Consider the following 24,598-nt stretch of genomic DNA (forward strand, 5'->3'; position numbering starts at 1 on the left):
AAGCTTTTTTGCCTACCGTTCTCGTTGGCCTCGACATTCGCGGCCCATGACGGGTGGATTTGAACACACGGCCCCGCGCAGACCGAGCGCGAACCCTGGCGGCCGTGTGCGCAGCCCGCGCTTCGGCTGATCTCTTGACGCGGCAGCTGTTTCTCGGACGGCACGTGCCACGTACTCCCCACGACGACGACGACGAAGAAGCCCGTCTCGAGCGGCCTGATCAAGAACGGCGGCAGCATGCTGTCCTTCCCGCCGATGGATGACGAGGAGGAGGAAGGCCTGCTCGTCTCCACGCCCGAGTCGAGCCCCAAGGTCCAGCAGCAGAGCCGTTTCGTGCCCGTCGAGCCTCAGAGGCCCGGCCGCGCCGGTGTCAAGCCTTTCTCCATTTCGAGAAAGTTTGTCAACAGGTAACCGCGAGGCCACGTTGGAGCTCGTAAGCGCGCTGTCCAGCCTTGTGACGTCACCGCCACTGTTTTGGGGACTCGGGAGTTTGAATGCGTTCATGTCGTCGCCACGCGCGCCATCTGTGCGCCCTGGTGACGTCAGTGATCGCCTGCGTAGCCGGCCTTAGCTTTTGGGACTTTGCGTTACGCGCAACGGTCGACGCCGCAGTGGCTGCCACGCCACTCTCACCCCGCGCTGCAAAAGTGCGCGCAGCTGGGGAGCGCACTTGTGCGAGCTATACTCCTTCGCACCACACTTGTTTGCGCAGCCCAGTGTGCCTAGGCGTGCCTTTCGAGCTCCGCTTGGGGCAGGCTGCGTCGCGACCATTTGGCATGCCTTTCAGCTGCGGCGGCTCTGCGCGAAAGAGCGCCCATCGATCGGTGCCGCGCGCCATTGCGGCGATCCCGGCAGGCTGCGCGGCGCCGACCGAGTGGCGGCGGCCCGCACAGGTGAGCGTCGGTGGCGCGCATCCATCTTTGGTGCGCCCTCTCCCGCGGGGACGTGCATGCCCGACTGATCAAAATGGGTGTCACAGCGGGAGCTAGCTTTGACAAGCGCAGGGCAGATCGTAAGAAAATGAGAACCTGCTGGATACGTGTGGAGCCAAGCATGCCTAAGTGTTCGGTAGTGGGCAGGCAACAAAACTGGTGCGTAGCTGGGCCTGCGTCAGCCGCTGATGCACTTTCCAATTAGTGTGGATTGATGGTAGGTGTCAGTCACACCTCTGTTCCAGGAAAATGTCGTGTTATGGGCTTCTGCTAATTTGCTTATGCTATTTTGTCTGCCATATGTATTGCATAACGTTAAAATTTATATGTCACATCTTTTGATTCTTAAGTGTTGGATTTGCTCAATCAGGCAACAAATTTCACAACTGGTGTGTGCATGGTAAGGGGCATGTGCTGTTGTCATTCCCAATATTGCTCTGGTTTGGTGCTTAAAAGAGGCAACTTCAGACATGATGGTACAGTGTGTTGTCTGATAACATTCTTTTTCATAATTGACACTTTCTAAACCTTTTTTCGTCAACTTTCAGTTTATTTAGGACTTAGTGTTGGACTATTTCCGTGTTGCATATTGATTATTGTGCTGAGCGGAAAAATTGTCAGGGAAACGGGCCAGGCGGACAGGACAGACTGCCCTGTGAGGCTGGTAAAAGATCAACCATTCTTATATATATATACACACGAGGTGTGTTCAAAAACAAACCGAACTTTTGAACTAGCACGGCAACCGGCAGAGGAAGCGTGCTGCGGCTACTGAGCGCATCTAATGACAGGTTTGCACAACAAACTGCCATTTGCCATGTTTCGCTCTAACCATTAGTTGGCGAGCTACAGCTGCTGAACTGAGCACATGAACAAGCTGTTCTTTGGATTGGTGCCAAAAGTGACAATGAAGGAATTGGAAGAACAGCGTGTGTATGTGAAGTTCTGCTACAAACTTGGGAAAACTTTCACAGAGACATCTCAGTTGCTTAGCCAAGCATACGGGGAAGACTGTATGAGTCGCATGCAGTGCTACGATTGGTTCAAGTGTTTTGAACACGGAAGAATGTCGGTTGGTGACTATTCCAAGCCTGGATGACTTTCCATGACCACAGATGATGGCCACGTCGAGAGAGTTCGAACTGTGATTTGTGGAAATCGTCATTTGACTGTTCGAGAAGTCGCTGACAAAGCGGGTATCAGCGTAGGATCATGTCATGAAATTTTGAGTGACAAACTTGGGATGCGTTGTATCAGTGCAAAATTCGTGCCACGTTTGTTGACTGACGAACAGAAGCAGACCCGTGTTGAAATCAGCCAGGAACTGCTCACCACTGCCATTGACAATGAAAACTTTCTTAAGAACATCATAACAGGCGATGAGACACGGGTTTATGGTCATGATGTTGAAACGAAAGTGCAGTCATCGCATTGGGTGGCCAAAGATTCTCCTCGTCAAAAAAAAAAAAGCACTCATGAGTTGGTCAAAAATGAATGTGATGTTGGTAGTGTTTTTTGATTGCAAAAACATTGTCCGTCAGAAATTTGTGCCATATGGTCAGACAGTAAGCAGAGAAGTTTACCAGGGAATCATAGCACGTTTGAGAGATTCTGTGCACAGTAAGAGGCCTGAATTGTGGGAAAATCAGGCTTAGATGTTGCATCATTACAATGCCCAGGCTCACACGTCGCTTCTTGTCTGTAGCTATATAGCGAAACACCACACTCCTGTTGTGCCCCACCCACCATATTCTCCGGACATAGCCCCCTAGCAGACTTTTTTTCTATTCCCGAAGCTGAAAACCACCTTGAAAGGACGTCATTTCCAAACTGTAGAGGAGACCCAGGACAATGTGAGATGTGACCTGCGCACCATTCCAGAAAGTGCATTCCAGGAGGCTTTCCAAAATTTGAAGAGAAGGTGGGAAGAGTGCATTGCCAGTAGAGGGGACTACTTTGAAGGGGACAGCACTTAAAATGCTGTGCCATAAGCAGTAAAAGTGTTATAGCAACAGTTTGGCTTCTTTTTGAACACACCTCGTGTATATATTATATGCTGCATAGTGAAAGTGACAACGAAGAAGAGGGAAAACCGTGTTCGCCATGACGTCATCACACGTGCCAGAGCTGCTTCAGAACGTCTTGGAAAAGGGCTGTCACTGAATAAACGGGCGCAGTGTTCCCGTTCTTGTGTGAAAGTTATTATGCTCCTGGGCTGTCCGGCTGGATGCTGTACCTGCCTGGTAGCAGTCATAACAATATATATATATATATATATATATATATATATATATATATATATATATATATATATATATATATATTGTTATGACTGCTACCAGGCAGGTACAGCATCCAGCTGTTTGTTTTGCACCCATCTTCATGCAACATTGAAGACCTATCTGAAGGGATTGAGGCATTGTACTGTAACTATGGGGTCAACAGCTAACTAAAAAAAAAAGGGGGTGGGGGACACGATTTTTGTGTTGTTACTCTTTTAAAGGAGGCATGCTATCACCCTTCTCGCTGCTGGTGTCGTATCCGCAAGATGTTCACGGGTCTTGATGGGCATAGGTTGACTGGTGTGCTATCTGCCGTGATTTAGTAGCTGATGTTGAGGCAGATATTACGGTCACAGATTTAAAGGACATTTTTTTTTAGTAATGATTGCAGTACATATCTATTGAAAATAAGCCTAACATTTTTCAACATATGGATGCATTTTCCTTTGAGAACAGCTCTCAAACTGCATTGCAGCATCAGCCTTATTAGCCAACTTGTGGAGATGTTGCCAATATTATAGATCCTGCATGCCATGTCTCTGCAGAATGTGGTGGAGGCCTGGACTGCTAACCAAACAGAGTGCGAAGCTTTTCCCAATATTTGTTGAGCATAACAGAAAAAGGCAGTTTTCACTCTATGAAAATGTTTTGTAGACCTCATTCCTAATGAGCCTGGAACATTGCACTTTCATGGGCTGTAGGCAATTGAAGCTTAAAAATTTTTCTATATTTCAGGATAGCTTTTTCTTTCTATAGTGCTATCAGTATAACATCAAACACTTCCTGTACTTTACAGTAAACTGCACTGTTACATATTAAGCTGCTATTACATTGTCCTTGAAGTTTATATTTTTTAAGAACATCAGACGCACACAGCCCTATGTGTATCCTGTCCCTCGTTGAGCTGTTCTAAATTCATTATGAGAGTGAACTGCTGGGCTAGTTGTTTATCCGACCTGATAAATGACTTTTGTGCCAAGGTCACACACAAGAAAGAGATAACATGGGTGCCCGTGTTGTCTCCTTTCTTGTGTGTGTGGCCCTGGCACAAAAGTTGTTTATTATGTTCTAAATTCGATGCTATGTATTTACAATGCACATTTCTGTAGCTTTCTTTTTAAATATGGCATGTTATTGTGAGCATTACTTAATGCATTACCTTACGAAAGCTTTCAAGGTGGCGCTACCAGAATATAAACAAGAAAACAGAGCAGGCATTGTCTTTGTTTCAGTGTGAAGGAGACGCACCAGATGGCGGAGGCGAACCAGGAGAAGAATGCCAAACTCAAGGAGGCTCTGGGCATCAGCAGCTTCTTTGTGGAAGGCAGCTCCTTCGACCCAGACCGCAAGAGCCGCGAGGCAGCCGCCGAGGCACAAAAGCAGCTCCATAGGTTTGGTGCAAAGTGTTTCTTTTAGGCGACATGGATACCTTTGCAATGAGGGTCCTTAGCTGGGCTGGTTGGTTTGTGTACATTATGGCGAAACATTGCAGAGGATGGGACGAGTGCCTGTCTATTGTTCGCACGTCCCGTTGTCTGCGCTGTTTTGCCATTAGGCGCCTTTTTTATGCACACTACATTCCTGCAGTACAAAGAGATTTAAAGTGTGAAGTGTACCAATTTTAATTATTTTTATTAATAATTAAACAATATTACTGCTTAAAAATTGATATTTATACATATTCAATTTTTCTTCATAATGCCATTCACCAACATTGCAAAGAGAACTTGCAAAAAAGAAAAGAAAGGCTTTTCCTTGTTTCGTTAGCACTGATGTTAGAAATGTGGAGGCTTGTAGCTTTGCTAGAATGCAACAAAGTGTCAAAAATAAGGACTCAGCAAATGATATGCAAAACAGCCTTTTTGATTTGTTTAAATGTCCCTTTATAAAAATTGTTTGCAGTTATTGACAATTAAACATCATTATAACGAAGTCTGTAAAACAGGCATTTTACTTCGCTGGATTGAAATTTCACTATTGTGATAGTGTGATGCAAAACACAGTTGCCAACCAATTCCTTTTTTTACATAGAAGCTGCTGCAGAATCTGTCAAATCATTGGGCAGTTCGAGAAAAACAAATTTGAATAAGCGTAGCAGTTTTGTTGACTTAAGAGCCGTCGACCACTTTTATTCCTTGATGCCATGCCAACCAAGTCTTCTTTACAGTGGCTATGCAGCACACAAAAAGGCTAAAGAAAAATGTAGGACCTACGCACTGTGGTGAAAGGTGTAAGCAACGCTTTTGCATTAATTCCATCACTGCGGCTTGCCAACATAACTTCTGGTGTTGCCCAGAGTGGTATGACACTCTGGCCAATCTGAACCGCTGCTGTCCACACAGTTCGACGAACGCAGCATCAAGACTTGTAGGATGCCTCAAAAAAGCTTTGCTTGAAAATCACACAGGAGCAGGGCGACAGCCTGACACTTCATTCATGGCTGGCACATTTTCTGTTTTGCAACACCATGCACACGTCACGTCGGAAACATCGACCAACGTCCTGTATGGCATCAGAAATTTCAGTTATTGCCACTGTTGAACAGACAGGCTTTATCACAGAACCACCCACATGGTATCATGTACTAGCAGGTAGCAGTGCCAGGTAAGTGCGAGAAGTTCTGAAAAGTTGGTCAGCTACTTAAATCTAAAGCTTGTTGCAGGGGCAGTGCACTCACTGGAAACACTTTTATTTGCGGTAAAAGAGTCTGTTACAATTGTTTTCCCATGGAATTTGTCTTTTTCTTCAGTGAGTCAAGGATGGAAGAATAGCAGCTTGGGCTTGTTGGTTTTTCATCCTGCTGTTAACAGCGCAAAATGTAGACAAGAGACGAGATATGCGCTTGTGGTGTCTTCTTGTCTCGTCTCTTGCCTACATTTTGCTTTGTTAACAGCAGGAAGGATGGAAGCTTTCTTCGACCTTGAGATCACGGAGAGTGAGCTCTGTGGATATCGCAAAACAAGCAGCAACATCTTTTTTACCAATCGATAGCGCTTGCAAGATACTAGCCTTGTCCACAAGCACAAGGGTATTGCATTTACGTAGTACCATCTAGCATCGCTGAGGCCACCATCAGCTTGATGCAGGAAAAGGCCTCTGCTTTGGTGGCGGCTTTCTGTTGCATGGCGTGCGATTTGAAAGGTGCATTCACAAACAACCATGTGTAATTCTACCGTTTGACTGCTGGTACCCGCAGTAGTTTCAATTTCTTGCCTCTGTCTTCCTCTGGGGTAGCAGTGAACTTTCATTATACAGTCAACTTCCATTAATTAGACCCTGACGTGACATCGAAATTGGTTCAACTATCCGACGAGTCGAGTTAAACTAGAGGCAGCAAAGAACACCAACGTACAACGCTTCTTCATCAGCAGTGTTTACCCAGATTCTAAAATGCCCCTGAAACAATTGCGTACCCACTTTATATGGGTTCAAGGTAAACTAACGTAGGAAACTAACGTAGGAGTGGCAGAGCTCTTAAAGTAGAAATCGAACGTGCCCCTGATATGATAGCAAGAAAATTATACTGTGCCTTCGGAGGATTCTGTCAATAAGGAAAAGACGAAACCAGGAAGCTTTACCTTCAAACAATAAAAATTTATTTGCCTAATGTTCATCGTCATCACTCTTGAACGACACTTTAATAACATGTCCTTCATACAGTCCATAATGCGTTTGATGGTCTGCATTTGTCAAACAACTCCACAGCAGCCCATGTAGGAATTGTGGCCAGTGCCTAAGGCTAACCATTTCGCTAGAGTTCGTGACAACCTAGGAATTATAAAGAAGCCCCAACCACAATAACACTGTGCACCTGCTCTGAAAGAGAGCTGTACCAGCTGGAGTCCCCTTACAGTTTACTGACTTAGGTCAGCTAATGTAAATGCTAGGCTAATTAGAAAAATAGAAACTAGTTGTTCAAGCTAAAGTATTACGTTTGATTCAGCAGTGACATCAGGATCCCCTATAAAATATGCTTACACTTCCAGGTTTCATCATGAAATCTGAAACAAACTGATCTGTACGGAAAAAGTTCTTTCAAACGTGCGACACCAATTGACACCGGATAAGTAAGCAAATCTAATTGGCCGGCCCATCTACATAAATTTTGTTTCAGTTGGACAGTGTAAATAAAACCTGTAATTCTTGGGTTGTCGCCGACTATAGTTCATCCTTCAACACATGCAATTCTCAGGAACACAAGAACACGTGGCGCGACTTGTTGCTGCTAGTTTAACACAGGGAATAACTTATAATTTTAATGTGCTTTCATAATTCCACTGAAAGTGGCCCATCGTCCTTGTCGTGCTATAAAAGAAAACTCTTTCTGTTGCCTTGGGATGGCGATGATGCTGGCTAGGCTGACTCTGATGATTGAACGCCATGAATACTGGTTTGGTTTTGTATCGGATTGCACTGCAATTTTTTTACATTTGTTTAGAAAGAGTGCGCATTAGAATTGGGCAAATGCTGTAATGCCATTGCCATTTGTTGGGCGTGTTGGTAAATTGAAAGCATATTTAGCGCCAGCAAATAAGGACGTAAGGGAGACGACAACACAATGCGCTGTGAGGTATAAAATCTTTCTGGGGCAGGCCAGAAATAGGCATTTTTAACATGAGATTGTATGTTTTCGACACATATGTGCTGCCAAGATAAACACTGCCGCTAATGCAGTCACTAACTGCAACCACCATTGGAGTTGGGCATGTGCATGATGAGCAGCCAAGTTCAAGTTATCCAGCATAGGCTAATGTCCGGATCGAAATAAATAAAATTTGGTTCCATAGAAATAAATGGGCGCCAGCCAGGACCTTCAGTCAGGATCAAATTAAACCAAGTCAAATTAACTGAAGTGTACTGTATGAAATCGTGAATAAACATGGTTCATTAAATTGAGGTCAAATATGGTGCCTTATGAACATGAAGTTATAAAAAGTTAATACTTCGTTATGTATGTTGAGTATATTATTATAGTTTCAAATTTCGTTATATCAAGGTTTAACTGTACATCATGCGAGACTTTCTGCAATACCTTGCCATAAATTGAGCCATCTGCCAAGTTGTCATCCCACATATGTCGTCTACTAGGCACACTCGGAGGTCTGTGCAACCTCAATACAAGTACAGGACATGGTTCCTCGCAGATGAGTGGTTAGCACAGTGGCTGTGTTAGACTGTGAATTACCCTATGGCACATAAAATAAGTTTCAAAGAAAAAAAAAGGAAATGTTAACAAACTTGAAAACACCAGGGTTGCTGCAGTGTGGAAGCTCTTGCCAGAAGCTCCCTGCAGTGCACATGAAGACCAGCACTGCTTCAGGTGACTGAGAGAAATGCTGTCAGCTTCTGGCATCTCTTGAGCTGGTACTGCTGACAAATTGCACCAGAAGGAAAGGTTGGAAAGTGCAAGAAACACTTATCTTTTTTAAGTTCTGCCTCCCAAGCATTGACAGAATCTTCATCCGGAGGAAAGGCACACTGAAACCATCTGCACTGTGTGCAGTGATGCAATTCCTGCCTCAATTGTGCAAAACTGCACCAACTGGTTAGAGCTTCTACATGCTACTACTCATTTTCCTTGTGCTATTTACTGGAAGACTGTAACAGGGACGAAACAAACACTGGTTGTGAAGAGGACACTAAGTGACATGGGGGAACAGCTAATTGTACCACTTCATCGCTCTTCTACATCCTACTACAGTTGGGCAAAAAATTTGTGCCAAGCCTGTGCTAAAACAGCTTTTCTGAGGCCGTTCAGAGAAGCCTATAAGCACTTTAAAAATCGTCATACAGCTTCCCAAGATTGTAGTGGTCACGAGAGCAAATAGGCAAGTTCTCCAACTGAGTGAGAGTTAAAATAAATGAGGACCTGAAGAAATGAAACAGTGGGACAGATGCTGAACTACCAACTGAGAGGTTTATAGAAAGCAGAATAACTTTATAAGCACAATGAAGCCACGACACAAGGAACAATAAAGGTGATTCCTTTGCAGTTAGAAGAGAGAGAAATAAACTTTATTGTTAGACCAGGCTTCTTGAGCCCAAAGGTGGGTGGCTGCCTCTGTCCAGATAGCCATGCCTCACTGCCGCCGCCCGAACCCTGTTCACAAGCCGTAGCTGGTTGTCAGGGTCTTGCGTCACCACCAGAGCCTCCCACTGGTCTTCCAATTCTTCCTCCGAATCCGCTTCTTTCTGCCTGTTTAGAACGACAGAAAGCTGAGATAGTTGGTAAGGATTCATTATGCAAAAAGGTGAGGGGTGCAGACAGGACACAAGAGAAGCGGACAACACGAACGTCAACTATCAACTGAAGGGAGCACCAAGGTGAAAAGAAGAAAGAAGACACAAAACTCATTTGCGCAAGCTCTGGAATGGTATTGCCACGTGTTAGTCGGGTACATGTGCCGGTCTACGTGAGAGATAGCTGTTAAGGCACTTAATCTCTTCCTTACGTAAAGTAATCAAAGGCTGACTCTTGCACGCACTTCGACCATTATAGATATGCATGCCTCTACCATAAGACGCGTATCTTCATTCTTGTGCCTGTACAATATCACGCATTCATCTAACTCTGGCGTGCAGTTACAATCTTGGCAATGTAGGGAAAGATTAGAAGGCGATCCACTGGCTAACGACCTTTTATGTTCCATTAGCCTCCGATTGATACGCCGCCCTGTTTGCCCTACGTAGAACTGGCCACAGCTAAAGGGAACATTATAAACCATACCCATACGACAGTTAGTAAAGCTGTTCTTATTGTGCTTCACAGGACAAATATCTGTTCTTTTTTGCCTTTTACCAGCTCCTTTTTTTCTCTGCACAGCAGCGCATATCTTACCTAACTTATTCGAAGCAGTGAGAGCCACATTAACGTCATATCTACTTGCAACTTTTTTAAGCCTGTGCGATACTGAATTAATGTACGGAATAGCCACTACTCTTTTTTTGCTATTGCTACTTTCTGTAATCAGGTCCGTCCCCCTCGAAACCAACTTCTTTAGGCATTCAGCCACAGTGGCCACTGCACGACATGGCAATTCCGTTTTTTACTACTTTGGAATGCTTGGACTGAAAATTTAACAACGGCTTCGAAGATCTTGGGGAGTACTGCCAACAAACGTGATTTTGTTCGAAGAAGAAGGAAATGTCTAGAAACGGAAATGCGCGTCGCTGAGGAAATTCCTTGGTAAACTTTAATCCTCCTCCATAAAGTTTAAATTGCTCACTTACTGAGGTAGCAGCGGAATCGAATTCTTCCCTATTGCAGAAAATCAGGTAATCATCAACGTAACGAAATATCTTGATAACGCAATCACCCAAGGCTTTCTCTAAGCAGCTGTCAACCTTACTCAGGTAAATGTAGCTAAGAATAGGGGCAACTTTTGAGCCAATACAAATGCCTGATTTCTGCAGAAACATGCCATCTCTCCACCCAATCAGCATCGACTTTAAGTACATTGAAAGAATTTCTAGAAAAGCTCCTGTGAGCTGAGATGCTCCTCGTTGAACGCGCATGTTTCTAGATGACGCTCACATTATTCAGGCGAATATGTCACACGCCTTGCGCTCGGTCATCATGGTACTAAGATGATTAAATTATGAAGGTGCACAAGCTGGACACATGGCAATTGGTTGGGTACACGCAAGTATACATGTATGCACTTCGAGCAGCGCAAACGCATCCGAGTTGTTGAATCGGCAGCTACATAGTGCTGCACACACGCAATTGCATCGCCTTTGGCGTGTACCTGCGAAGCCTTCATAGCAGCCATTTCACGCCGGGCAAGTGTCTTTAGAAAGCCAAATAAAAAACCTAATCAATGCAATAGAAATAACTCGCGAAGCGGGTTGATCTCTGTTTGCCGCAACAGTGTTCTTGCCTACGAGTACAATACATGGCAGTGGACGATATAACACTCAAACAAAGCTCTGGCATATATATAAACATCGTGTACATTATGTATACATTATTGGCGTGACGAATTCTGATTTTTGTGCTAGTACTTTACACTAAAAGGAATTTGTCTGCCAAGAGAGAGAGAGAGAAGTTTAATTATACGAAATGCAGAGAGGTTGGCCTGAGGTACATTCCTCTAGCCAGCTACTCGGCGTCGGGGGAAGGGGAGGAGGGAAAGAAAGAGGGAAGAGGCGCATGATAGGTGACGATGGTGAGAGGAGGAGGATGTAAAACATATGGCAAGCGTTTTGGCATGCTCAAAGCCTACAGTCCAAGCCCGTACTTTAAGAAAAGATTCAGTAATGCCTGGATGTAACGTCCTCTGACAACGGTTGGCTGTGGAGACTCGTAAGGTCATTGCTCATCTTTTGACGCTTTTCTACGTACTTAGGGCAGTCTCAAAGCTCATGACCTATAGTCTCATTCACATTGCACAACTCACAGTCTGGAGACTCAGTGCGTCGCATGAGGTGCAGATATCCGCGCATAAATGCTGCCCCCTGCCTTAGTGTGTGCAGAAGACTGGCACCGCTGCGTTGAATTTTCGGTGGTAGCCTAAATTTCATGGTAGGGTCAAATCTCTGGAGTCGCCTGTGGTGATTATCCAGATTGTCCCAGTGCTTTTCTGTCAATTTTCGGATGACACTGGAAAGGAGGCAGTTGGCGTGTCCGCTCTTGAAAAAAGGAAATTTTGGAAATTCCAGGAATAGATAAATGTACCCATATTTTGGACATCACCCATGGGGGTGCATACGTGGAAGGTCAGTAGGGGCAAAGTATGATGGTATGGCAGATTCTTGGCATTTAATGGCTCTTGAAAAAGTGCAGTCCGGCTCTATGTTGGGAAGTGTCGAAAAGCGGTGGCCTCCATGACAGCACAGCAGTTGCAGGAATACTCGAAGAGGTTCGCATCGTAGATAGACAGGTAAAGGGGTGACGCGAGCCTCCTCAATTGTTCTGTAGGTTGAGGCGCAACGTGGAACACCGAAACATGTTTTCAGCATCTGTGCCTGGGCACTTTCCAGCGTACACAAACGTGACCGGCTTATATTTGATAAAAGTGGCCGGCTATACCGAATGTAGCTGACGTAGAGAGCCTGGTACAGCCGGAGTAGTGAATGCTCAGATGGACCCCACTTCATACTGGCCAGAAAGCGAAAAACTTGAGCAAGCTCAGTTAATTTTTTTCTTTAACATTGCCACATGCTTCGACCATGAAACACCGCGGTCAATGACAACTCCGAGGTATCTGTGGTGGGTCACATATGGGATGACATTGCCATTGATCATAATTCAATACCAACACATAAGCTTCCGTGTGAACGCTATTGCAGCGCACTTATCTGGGGCCAGTTGCAGTCCTTGGCACTCCGGGTACTGAGGCGTGTACTGAGACATGTAGAGACGGCCGCCGATGCCCAAATTACTAAGGGCATCAAGAATGGCTTCGTGCAGTACATTGTCATAGGCTCCTTTTATGTCTAAGAAAACTGCTCCTACAAGTCGGTGTCACCTTTTTTCATGTTCGATCGTGGACACAAGATCAATTACCCCATCTATTGTAGACCGTCCACGTCTAAATCCAGTCATTTCAGGATAAAGCTCATTCTTTTCCATGAACCATTCTAATCTAGTGAGCACTATCCATTCCATCACCTTACCGACACAGCTAGCTAAAGCTACTGGCTGATAAGATGACTTTTCATAAGGCGATTTTCCTGGCTTTAGGAGGGCCACCAAATGGCTGGTTTTTCACTGCTTCAGGACTGTACTAGATGACCCCGTGGCGTTATAGTACGACAGCAGGACTTTCCGACCTTCCACACCAAGGTGGCACAGAGCAGTATATGAAATACCGTCAGGTCCAGGTGCAGAAGATCGTCTCGAAGCAGCAAGTGCAAATTCCAATTCCTGCATCGTGAAAGGAAGGTCAAGATGAGCATCTTTAGGAGGTGGCATGGGTCGATCTAGTGTTGGACATGTTGAAGTATCGGTACGGGTGACTCTCTTACAGAAGTCTTCGGCAACCTGCACTTCTGTGAGAGATTGGTGAAGTGCTAGAGCACAGAAAGGATGTTTTTGCTGAGGAGGGGCACGAAGGCTTTATACTAGCTGCCAGATCCTAGAAAGTGGCTTTCAATGATCCAGAGACAAACAGAAAGTCCTCCACCGTTGTTTTCCCATTTTTTGACGGTGACGCCATATTTTTCGTTGAGCACATCAACATAAAACAAGGTCTAATGATGATTGAGTTCGCCTAACCTTCCTTTCCGCTCTACGATGGATCACGCGGAGCCGTTCGTATTCAATGTCAATCACTGTTCTGGATGTAGGTGCACTGATAAACTTAGTTGTCTTCTGCACTGACGGTACAATAATGACTTCTATATCAGATGGTGAAGTGATGTCTCCGCAATACTCTTCAGCATGTGTAGAGAATGTGAACCAATCAGTGCAGCGTACAGCTGATGCAGTTGATTGCACAAACCACTTCATGTGCACCTATGTTGGTACTATATGATCGCTCCCATGCGTTTCTATGTCCAAGCACCAGCTGACTGAGGGCAGGAGGCTCTGAGATACAATAGTGAGGTGTAGGCAACTTCCGTACCTAGTGCCGCAGATGTAAGTTGGAGACCCATCGTTGATGACAGTTAGACCTTCAGTGTCTATGAAGTCCATCAAGTTCCTACCCCAACAGTTCATTGTGGCACTTCCCCAGTAAAGATGGTGAGCATTGAAGTCTCCAATAACAGCATGAGGGCCTGGGGAACCTTGCAACATAGTGGATAGGTAGGTGAGGTCAAGTCTTTGTCTAGGAGGTATGTAGGCGCCGATGATTGAAAACACATGTAGTTTGTTTTAGTGGCACACACACATATTCATTGCTGTCATGTGGAGTGGTCATGTGTGCTGAACAAACATGTCACTGCGTATATACATTAACACTTTGCTCTTGTGTCCATCTTCACGTGACCAGAGCTTATCGTATCCGGAAAGCCAAATTCCGACATGAGATTTGGCTCGCATATCATGATCACTGGGACGCGATGTTTGAAAACCTGTTGCCTAAAATCGGACATGTGGCTGCAAGACCTCGAGCATTCCATTGCATTATAAGAGAATGATGCATCTTCTGTTCCAATATCCGGTGTTTTATCATGAGAGCCATGATTGCCACCTTTATTTTAGAGCCGCTAATAGCGGCTCCATAGCATTTAACGCCTTCACAACAGTGCAGTTGGCGTTGCCAATCCGGAGAGCAATATACGCATAGTCTTTACTAGCTGTTTAAGCATGTATATCACCTTTTCATTTCCAAGCCTTTCCTTACCCTCCCGGCTCTTGGGGAGCGCCAAAGGATTATCTCCACATGAAGCCCTTTGTGGTTGCGAAGGCCACTCTGCAGCCGAAGATATTGGACGCAGGTTGGATGACACTTCATTCCTTTATAGGCGCGGAGTTACTGGGGGAGGCGCATCTTGTGGGTGCCGGCCTTGCTCTCTCTCTGGACCGTTTTGCATCCAGGTACTCAAAGGAAGTGCCTCTTTCCCCTGGGACTTGCTCTGGGAGCAACGATGCCTTTGCCGCAACCGGCACCTTTTCTTGCAGACAGAATCGCCAGCCTCCTTGTGCGTGGAGTCTCTTACCATCTTTCCCAGAATTCTGCCATTTTGGGGCAGTCCTTGGATGTCAATTTATGGGCTCTGGAGCAATTTGCACATTTCATGGCGTCAGTCTCACATACTTGATGAGCACCACCACATCTTCGGCACGACATAGGATTCTTACACACAGCACTCACGTGCCACACTTTGAAACACTTGTGACACTGTAACGGTCGTAGCACATATGGACGCACCGAGTGCCTCGCATAACCTATTTTGATCGATGCTGGCAAAGAGTCCGATTCGAAGATCAACTTGATGCACCGGGAGCGGCCGAATCGATGGATGTCGAGGATTTGCACTGTCGACGATAGAAGAAATCGCAGGTCTTCATCCTTGATGTCAATATCCAGATTTGATGCAACACCAGTGCAGGTATCGTTGCCGTACGCTAGGAATGAGCGAATTGGGATGTTGCCAACCACTTGTGGCTTTCAAAGCCTCCAATGCTGCCTGAGAACTCACGTCCACCGTCGGAATGTTCTTCCGAGGCTTAATGTGGATCTCTCTCACATGTCCTGAGGCTATTCGATCGAAGTATTTGGTCAGCGATTGTCTGTTCAACGAATTCAAATTCGTTCCTGCTGTAATTTGGGTGTACAGTAGCCCACGGAGAAGACCCATTCGTCATATCTGCTTTTATGAGTAGAATCACTGCCTGCTGACGTCCGGCGAAGCTTGCACTTCAAGTGATGTGATTGGACTAGCGTGTAATCACTGTCCGATTCCATCTCTGCCGCTGTCTGTCAGATGAATCGGGAAGCCTATAGTCGGTGATGTCATGGTTTCCCACGAACAGGGCTACCGCCGCGAGACTCGCCTTGTCAGGAGGGCGCGGAGGTCCTCCGTCCCCCATTCCAGAGAACGATGTCTTCGGGGAAGCTTGTTCTAACCTTCTGCTTCTTCTAACCGGAAACAGGCAGCCAACCCGAAGCCACAAAACAAGCGCGCAGTTACACGCTGAAAAAGCACAAAAAATATCTGCTTCTGCCAGTTGCATAACGTTCCATCATCGCTGCAAGCACAGCACACAATAATCAAGCCTTAACTGCAGTAAAAATTCATGCGCCAACACCCAACAACAATTTTTAACCTCTCGCCTTGTGTCACTCTATAGGCGGCTTCCGAGCGAACAGCCAAACTGCGAGGGCGAGCTATGAAAGAAAGTGCGAGCTGCGAGAAGGCAAGGAGAAGGAGAGGCCAGGCAAGGGGGAATGTCGCTACCTTTAAGTTTTATTCAGGTACTTTAGGTGCTCGTCAACATTGTGCTACTGTGCACGTCCGAATGGAGGGAGCGGAGAATGCGCATGTAGTGCGTCAGTGGCAGGGTGGGACAGAAACATATTCGTACGTCAGTGTCGCTGGAAGACCTACAGTGTTTGGTCATCAGTACTCTTTTGCCATGTTGCTCGCTAATTAGAGAAATCTAATTAAAGATTTTAAATAGGGATGTGATTTCCAATGGGAAAGCTGGTATATTGCATCCTAAAACGTCCCTTTTTTTTTAAGTGCTGTGTCTCGTTCATTTACATTTCCGGGCTTGCAGTTGGCACACACGAAAAGTGCCAATTGATTACCTGCCTGTGCACCGTGGCCCCAGTTGCTTCAAAAGTGATTTGAAGGAATCAGCTCAGTTATTGCCTGACTTTGCAACAGCCTGGTCATTGCTTAGGTTGCAAATGTCATATGGAACACCTTTTATAGTGCCATTGCCAACAAAACAATGAATGTTTGAGAGCGTAGCTCTTGGGCGCTCGTTCCTGAGTCGAGCGTCAGTGTAACTGAGTGAACGAGTGCAGTGGATGAAAGAGCGAACGCGATGTGCAGCAGGCAATGAAAAAAGTGGCGAGAGTGAAAGCACAAGGAGGACGGTGCAGGAAAGAGTATGAAATGGGGGACGAGGATATGGTAAAAGCATGAGAAGCGTAGTGCCACTCAAGAAGCTCTACGGTAATGACCGCTACGAGATGGCCAGAATAGTGCACCATTGTCTGTTCACCAATTACTTTTTTATCTTTCTTCGATCACTGCCTTTCACCACCTCTCTGCATTCCACCACTGTTTTCCACCACCAACAAATTTTAAACGTTATCCCTCAATGCAAGGTGCGCCTGCATGTATTGGAAGTTTCTCAAATGTTATCAATAGTTCTATTCCTTGGCTGTTCTCATCAAAGCTTTGTTTAATCTGATAGCATGCAAGACGCAAATTGTGTAGTACTTTGTGGAAGCCACCTGGGCACCAAGGATTACACTGGAACCTTCGACAAGTCATCTATGAAGTCGACATGCTTGACTCGCTGATCAGATTTTCGATGATTGCCTACTCTGATACATCTTTCGCAAATTCTTCGCATTAGGGAGTATCTTAATCGCCGGTGAATTTCTTTTTGTGTTTTCTTTGCAATGTCTGTGGACATACCACTTTACTATAATCTAGAAAATAAATTTTTGATACAGTCAGTTTTCGTAAACAATGTCTGTGAGCACGAGAAATTTGAGGCAGTTCGTATATGCAATAGAACATCATTACATTGAACCTGCATATATAGTCGAACCCACTTATAACAATACTCAAGTGCCGCAAAAATTCCATTGTTATAACAAAGTTAAGAAAAGTCAAAATAGGGGGTTGGCAGAGCTGTTGTGAGAAGACTATAATGGCGGGGAGGCCAGGGCCCCTCCCCACCACCTTCATCCACCCGGCTGCTGATTATGTTCACTTGTTAAACTGTTTAACTCTCCTTCTTGCGCACTCTGATCACATCCAACAAGCCGTGGCTGTCGGCATTAAAGAATGGCACTGCTATATTTAACAAGTGCAAAGAGGGGCCAAGGGCGGCAAGCAACATGTGAGCCCCGCCGAGGCATCATTTGGTTAGGCCCCAAAGGGGGCTTTTTAAAAATGCGAGAAGGTTTTCGCGATAGTTTGTCAGCTTGAAAAATCTGAAACAAACGCTGGGGCAAGATCGCCACAAGCATCTTACCACATACTTCTCACTGGCTTGCACAACAAAACCCCATGTCCATCAGCCTTGCTTTTTTGGTGCGAAGGTTATCCTTCTCCAAAGCATACAGGTGCTTCACGTAGTGCAGGGGAAGGTTCTTTGCGAAAACAAAGCTCCAAAGGGACTGAATCATCTGCAGGGCCTCCTGTAAGGATGACATTGAGGCAGCCTGCCCTACCGCGCCATTGCTGCCATCGTCTCCATCGCTATCGGATACAAGCACGTTCACGACGATCGCCTCATCGCTTAGTTGTGATGTTTCTAATGGGTTGTCCACATGTAGAAACTGTTCAAATCCTGAAGCATCCTTGTCGAGTGCAGACCAAAGTTCAGGCACCAAGAAAGCACTAGTAGAGGGCCTCTTCCACTTCCCTATAGGCACCTTGTCGAACGCGTTTGCGCCTGTTGTCTACCGAGGAGCTTTCTTCGTCAAACTTCGCCAAGCGGATGATTGCCGACACTGTCGGTCGTGATAGTTCGTACTAGTTCACTTGGACGGCAATCAGTGCTGGCGCAGATGGCAGCTCGGTTTGCTGCAGCAAAAACAGTGGCTCTTTGTGTTTGAGTCACACATTTTTTCACCGTCTGTGTAGTCCTCGCGATACTGCACTTCCAAGTCTATAGGAGTGCGCTTTCTTTTCACTGGCAACGTCTCGTCGTGCATTGCCGATGATTGGCTGGTTCATCAGCCATCTTCCGTTTTGGTGGCAAGTCAAACGAGGCTGAGGGACCATGTGCCAGGAACAACTTCGACGCAACCAACAAAGATGAGAACAAGCGACCTATTTCGTTGGCATAACTGCGCAGATTGAGGGGCCAGCGAGCAATGTGGGAGCAGCACAGTTGGCGCAGCTCATTCATGTTTGGAGGGGAGCGACGGCAGAGAAGCTAGCGATGTGGAGAAGGCTGGGAAATGACTGCACGGTGGCCGTAGAGGAGGCGGGTGATCATACAGCTGCTTAAAATCTAAAAAATTTTTTTTCAAGGATTTCACATTTCATTACCTTTCAGCATAGGCACCCAGTGGCCAGGCTTCATCGTTGTAACCGATAATGTGGCATAGTGGCATTGTAATCACATGTTCATTTTTCTTCAATTTGTCCCCCCCTGCAATAATGCCCTTGTGGTGCTGCAGGTGCTTGTATAAATAAAAAATAAATAAAGTAAGCGGGTTATCTCACCATAGAAAGCATACAAAAGTTGAAGGTGCAGCACGTTATGACTGATATATTGTTCACACTGGTATCGTTACAAGTCGGTTCAACTGTAGTTAACTAACGGCCGTAGCGAAGAGTCTTTATTAAAATACCGTAAGTTGCCGCTTTCTTTTTTTGCTGGTGTAGTGAAGATGGGTTCACTGACTAAACACACACAGACTGAACATATAGTGAAAGTCTTTCTTGTTTTCACAGCCTTGTTCCTGATTCGGACAGCTCTCCCGAGCAGAAGAGCAGGAAGAAGAAGGCAGCCAGCAAGAGGCAAGTGTCCGCCTCACCTCTTGTGATTTGTGAGAGGCTGACTCTATTCTGGCTGTGCAGGAGGAGCCCCTTGCCTAAGAAAAAGAAGAGTTCAAGGAAGCGCGCAAGGCAAGTGTGTTGTCCTAACGGGGCCATACATCACTGCATATGGCCTGAGGAAAATGCTCAAAATGGCAAGGCTTACTGGAGAAGGCACCGATTGAAAGTTGTTTATTTGAAATAGTTTTGCTTAGAGTGGGTTCATAGGTGTGCTTTAATTTTCTTATAAAATGCCTCCTTCACAAGCAACATATTTTTTTTATTGGTGATGCAGCAGGTTTTATTGTGAAGTAATCAATGTGCTCGCTTTCATCTAGGTAGCAGTTTTATTAAGTTGTTCCATTAGCGAACAAAACAAGTAGATTCACACTATGAAATGGTTAGGTGGAACAGTACTGTATCCAGTGATAGTGGAATGCATCATGTAACCGCACAAATGACAACGGACGAGGAAAGAAACATACAGGACAGGCACGGAACTTCAACATCCTGTGTCCTGTGTGTTTCTTTCCTCGTTCATTGTCGTTTGTGCGGTTACATGATGCTTTCCAATATTGACCACCAACTAGCCTACCTCTTCCTGTTAAATCCAGCTCTTAAACAGCTACACCAAATTGCGGCGTTCGCACTGTCTTTCTCCAAACTTCAGTGGGAAATTGTGCCACGCCTGCACCAAATGAAGCATAACAATGAAAGCCTCCTTTTGTCAGTGCTGCCTCAGTAGTAAAACTGAACACAAACCTAAACAGCAGCACCGCTGTCGTTCTCACCATCCTGGAAGTCTATGGTGTGGCCAAAGATACCATCAATTCCCCATTCACTGTTCTAATGCGAGAGTGTTAAGGGCCCCGTGTTGCAGAAAATCCTGCGTTCCACGTCGACCGCATTTCGGCAAAAATTATTTCGAACCACGCATACCCATCCACGCAGGCCCTCCATCTAGCGCAAGAAATTGACTGAACTAATTGAATTTCTCAAAGTAAAATAGTTCAGAAAAATCATAAAGTATGACTAAACACAACCTACAGACATGACATATTCATTTGAATATACGAGAAAACATAATTCTGTTAAGCGGAAACTCAAGCAGACCCCTTTTACAGCGTTTCTACCATTCATAAAGCGGCCATGGCCTCCAAGATGTGCGCGCGCCGGCATGTACAAGTCTGAAAGGCCATATGTGTTTGGTGCATTATAGTCTGCACGGCTGCTGCGCCATAAAAATCCCAAATCATCATCATCATCTGAAAGGCCATAAAGCAGTGACATGAGTTCAAGTGGCGTGTTCATGTTTGCCTGTGCGTGTGTGACACCATGCTTGTTGATTTAATTAGCAAGCGAATGTTTACATGTTTATATGACCTATAACACTACTATCCTTGGTTTGTATAGCCTTCTAATAATTTGCCATCACAATCGATGCTTTGTTTTTCAGGCAGAACTGCGAGATTTTATGAGGTTGAAGAATAATGCATGCCAAGGCCAGGTCGCTGGTCAGAATTGTCTGGTTTTCTGGATTAACAAAGGCTGAATTATTTAGCTTTTACTGTATGATGTGTATGTGTGACTCTTAGCCTGTGGCAAACAAGGTTACCCAGTCAAGGATGTTCCAACGATGTCAGGCAGGCATGCCCTGGTCTGTGTGGCCAAGCAGCGTGGTCCAGTCCATGTCGTTAGTCGATGTCTTCATGTACTTAGAACAAATGAAAGTTTAGCTAGTTGGCAGGTGTATAAGGCAGGTGCGCAAACGGGGACACAAGGCAAACGTCTGGGACAGCAAGAATTTTGGCTATCAACTGAATGGTTGCACAGTGGTGTAAAAGAATGAAGACACAAAATGTATACGTGCATGCTCAAGGGAAAGCAGCGCATTCAACCCGTCAAGCATAGACACGTATGGGAACTTGCAGAACATAACTGTTGAGGCACGGCAATTCTTTGTGCAAGAGGGCTTCCTCATGCATGCTGCCGCTATTAATGTTATGCCAAACCTCAACCACAACGTTTTCATTTTATGTCTGCACAGAAGTATACTGTCTGCAAATTTTGGAGCACCCTTGCAATCATGACAGATTAGTGAAAAGTTGGATGACGTCGCACTGGTCAACCAAACATTTACCATATTTACCCGATTCTGACGCGCCCTCGATCGTAACGCATGCCCATTTGCGTTACCTAAAGAATGAAAAGTCCTCTACAGTACTGCACACCTCATTGTTTCATGTTAATTTGTTAATTGTTAATAATTGTTAATTGTTTGTTTTGTTTCACGTTAATATGAACAACAGTCTTAGGGAAAAGATATTGCTTATGTATACTCAGACTAATCGGGGAGACCGGGAAGCTTTTACCAATGTAATCTCGCGGCTTGTCTGGCGTTCTCCTTCATCGAGCCAGCAGGTGAAATGAAATAGAAGCATATTGTCTAATTGAAGGGTATTTGCTATTCAGATAGTATTCAACATTAAAATTAAGTTCAGTAGAACCTCGTAGATACGTTCCCGTTATGTACATTTTCCCAGCGCCAACGTTCGCAATCGAGAACACAAAAAAGTGACCCAAAAGAGTTACTAATTTTTGACCGGTTCGTACATTCCCAGGAAACACGATTTCTCAGCACCAACGTTTGGTGCGTTGTCAAACTGCCATCGCAGGATACATTTTCCAGCCACTAGATTCCATGTGAACAAAAAAAGGCGCGAGGCACGCACTCAGTTCCTCATTTCGATACAAGCAAATCTTCTCCGGGGTCGTCACATGCGGCATTGACAGCTAACACTGCCAATGCTATTGCGATAAGCACCATTGTCTATCTGTTTCACAGAGCATGGTGCGTAGTGCCATTGGTAGCGTACTGCAAGCCTTTAGTATGCGATAACCCAAACGTGCTCCTGTTTCCTGCTGCAGGCGGCACAATGCGGGCATCACATTTTGCTTCGGAGCCATCTCGCATTGCCCACCAGCTTGACTTCGTTTCGGTTTCCCGTTACCCTCCTAAAACACCACGCATTTGGAAAACAATGGAACGCGTCTCTGGCCCCCGGAGCACGACCAGCTCGACGCGTCTCTCGTGCCGCAACGATCCGCGCGACGCTTCGCATTACCTAGATGCCAACAATAGTTGAGTCCGTCAGTTTTTTTAGTTAGTTTGGATCGTGTGTTTCCTTGGATAGTTCGTTTGTCTTGCGTTTTTTTTTTTTTTTACAAGACGTATGAACAAGGTTCTACTGTATCAAAAATTATTGAATAGCAGTTTCGGTTGGAACGTAATGCATATCAGCACTTTTGAAGTCTCGAAGGTGAGGGGCTGATGCAAGCGAGGAATCTTATTCCAAATGATTGTCATGCTGGAGAGCCGTGGCTGTTGCGCAGAGGCGCACCAGTTCCTGAGAGAATCAATGCACTGGTGCGAATCGGTTTTGATGAAACGGTTCCTAGCTGCCTTTCAATATACCGTATTTACTCGCATAATGATCACACGTTTCTGCCGGAAAAAGTGACTCAAATTCAGGGTTGCAATCATTATGTGGGTTAAATTTTCCGCGGAAAGAAAACATTTTTTTTTTTCATCCCGCATTTGCTGCGGGATGACAGGTCAACAAATGGGCAGCTGCGGCTGTAACAGTGCGGGACACCAAAGCAAAAATGGCGGCTGGCGGAGCAAGCCGAATGCGATTTTTTGTCTTGTGAGTATATTACGCACATTGAAATAGTTTCTTCCATATCAGTAATGAATAATATCGTTACTATAGGCAAGTTTGCAGCAATAACGTAGCCATGACCACTTTGAGGGGACAGAAACGGAGATAGGCGCACTTAGCTGCCAGTGAAATAGAAACCCATGGCGGGCACACTGCAGAAACTGCGGCATTTTTCTTCACTACTATCTTAATACGGCACGCTTCCGCTATGGGTGGACGAATATCTTAGCTGTGTTGCAAGCATCGGCGTATGAATAGGGTACACTTCTAACGTATCAGTGTAAATGGGGCTGTTATCGTTGCCGCTCGCGATTTGTTGCGTGCCCACAAGTGCAGACGAGAAGAATCGAAAAGTGCCTTTTTTGTTGTTGTTGACGACAACCGTTATAAAACCTACAAATAATAAAGCCAAGGCAAGTTTGGTGGTAGCTTTTTTTTTTTTTCATGGAAGTGCAGAAAGTGATGAAAGGAATGAAATGGGGCATCTGCTTCAGAATGTTCGGTGCGTGCAGACCACTTGGCATGTTTGAAGAGTCGTTCGCGTAGCATACGACAGCATTCGACAGATGGTAAGCGTGATCATCATTAGCTAGACTTGGCACATGACATAGCTCTGTGGCAAGTTCAGGTTGTGGTCATTACGTGGGAAAGGAAAAAAATCTAATTTTGACGACAAAATTTAGGGGTGTGATCATTATGCAAGTGCGATCATTATGCAAGTAAATACGGTAAATGCCCCATTTTGGCACAGCCTGTAAATCTGCTAACTTGATTCAGGCAAGGAAAGCATTTTTGACAGTCTCGGCATGTCTGCGACCCATTAAAACTGGGTGCCCACTGTGGTACCACGCTTACTTTCAACGAACACAGCAGATCTACAATAATTTCTTATGTGTATGGGAGGCATGCCATTCCTTTAACTGCTTCATTGTTGTCCTTCTGATAGTGCACCGTAACTGAAAGCAGCTGTTTATAATATATAAGCTGCTTAGTTGAGTGGACATACAGTTCGTAACGGCATTACATTTAGGTATGAAATATAAGATAAGCGTAACATGTTTTTCTTGGAAATCAGACTCAAGAATAATTTTCTTTGTTGACACCCCTAGAAGAAAGCCGAAGGATGCAGCTACCTTCCCCCCCCCCCTTTTTTTTTTATTAAACAAATTCTGGTGTTTAACATCTGGCAATGTGATTATGAGGCATCCTATTCTTAGTTCTCCTGGGGTTCTTTAACATGCACATAAACAGAAGTTCACAAGTGTTTTCGATTTCACTCCCATCGAATTCCACGAGCTGGTTTGAACCCATGAGCTTGAGTTTAGCAGCAAAGATGTCAAAGTAAGACAGCTTTGTGAAGATAAAGTCAAAGTCAAAAATGATGCAGGCTACTTTCCTGTCCAAACAAGATGGCGACTGAGCAGGACATTTGGAAAGCTGACAGGAAGGTTGTTTGCACACAACAAAACATAGACACACTATTCTATGGCCTTAATGTAAGCTACTTCATGTATTTCATAGGTTTGCAAGCGCA

At 45.2% G+C, this 24,598-nt stretch overlaps 1 protein-coding gene across 13 annotated transcripts in view; it reads left to right on the forward strand.

Moving 5' to 3' along the window:
• Positions 1–24,598, forward strand: part of LOC135896760 (SRRM2 protein homolog rsr-2-like) — a 249,410-nt gene that overhangs the window by 109,939 nt on the left and 114,873 nt on the right. For 9 of the 13 annotated variants that reach the window (XM_065425259.2, XM_065425263.2, XM_065425261.2 and 6 more), the window contains 3 exons: positions 4,447–4,605; positions 19,259–19,324; positions 19,385–19,432. In XM_065425259.2, the coding sequence (XP_065281331.1) occupies positions 4,447–4,605; positions 19,259–19,324; positions 19,385–19,432 (273 nt within the window). Of the gene's footprint in view, positions 1–129; positions 408–629; positions 894–951; positions 1,150–4,446; positions 4,606–19,258; positions 19,325–19,384; positions 19,433–24,598 lie in introns of those variants that run through there. The other 4 variants (XM_065425265.2, XM_065425270.2, XM_065425269.1 and 1 more) reach the window with 4 other exon arrangements.

This window comes from Dermacentor albipictus, chromosome 2, assembly GCF_038994185.2.
Source record: "Dermacentor albipictus isolate Rhodes 1998 colony chromosome 2, USDA_Dalb.pri_finalv2, whole genome shotgun sequence".
NCBI lineage: Eukaryota > Metazoa > Arthropoda > Arachnida > Ixodida > Ixodidae > Dermacentor > Dermacentor albipictus.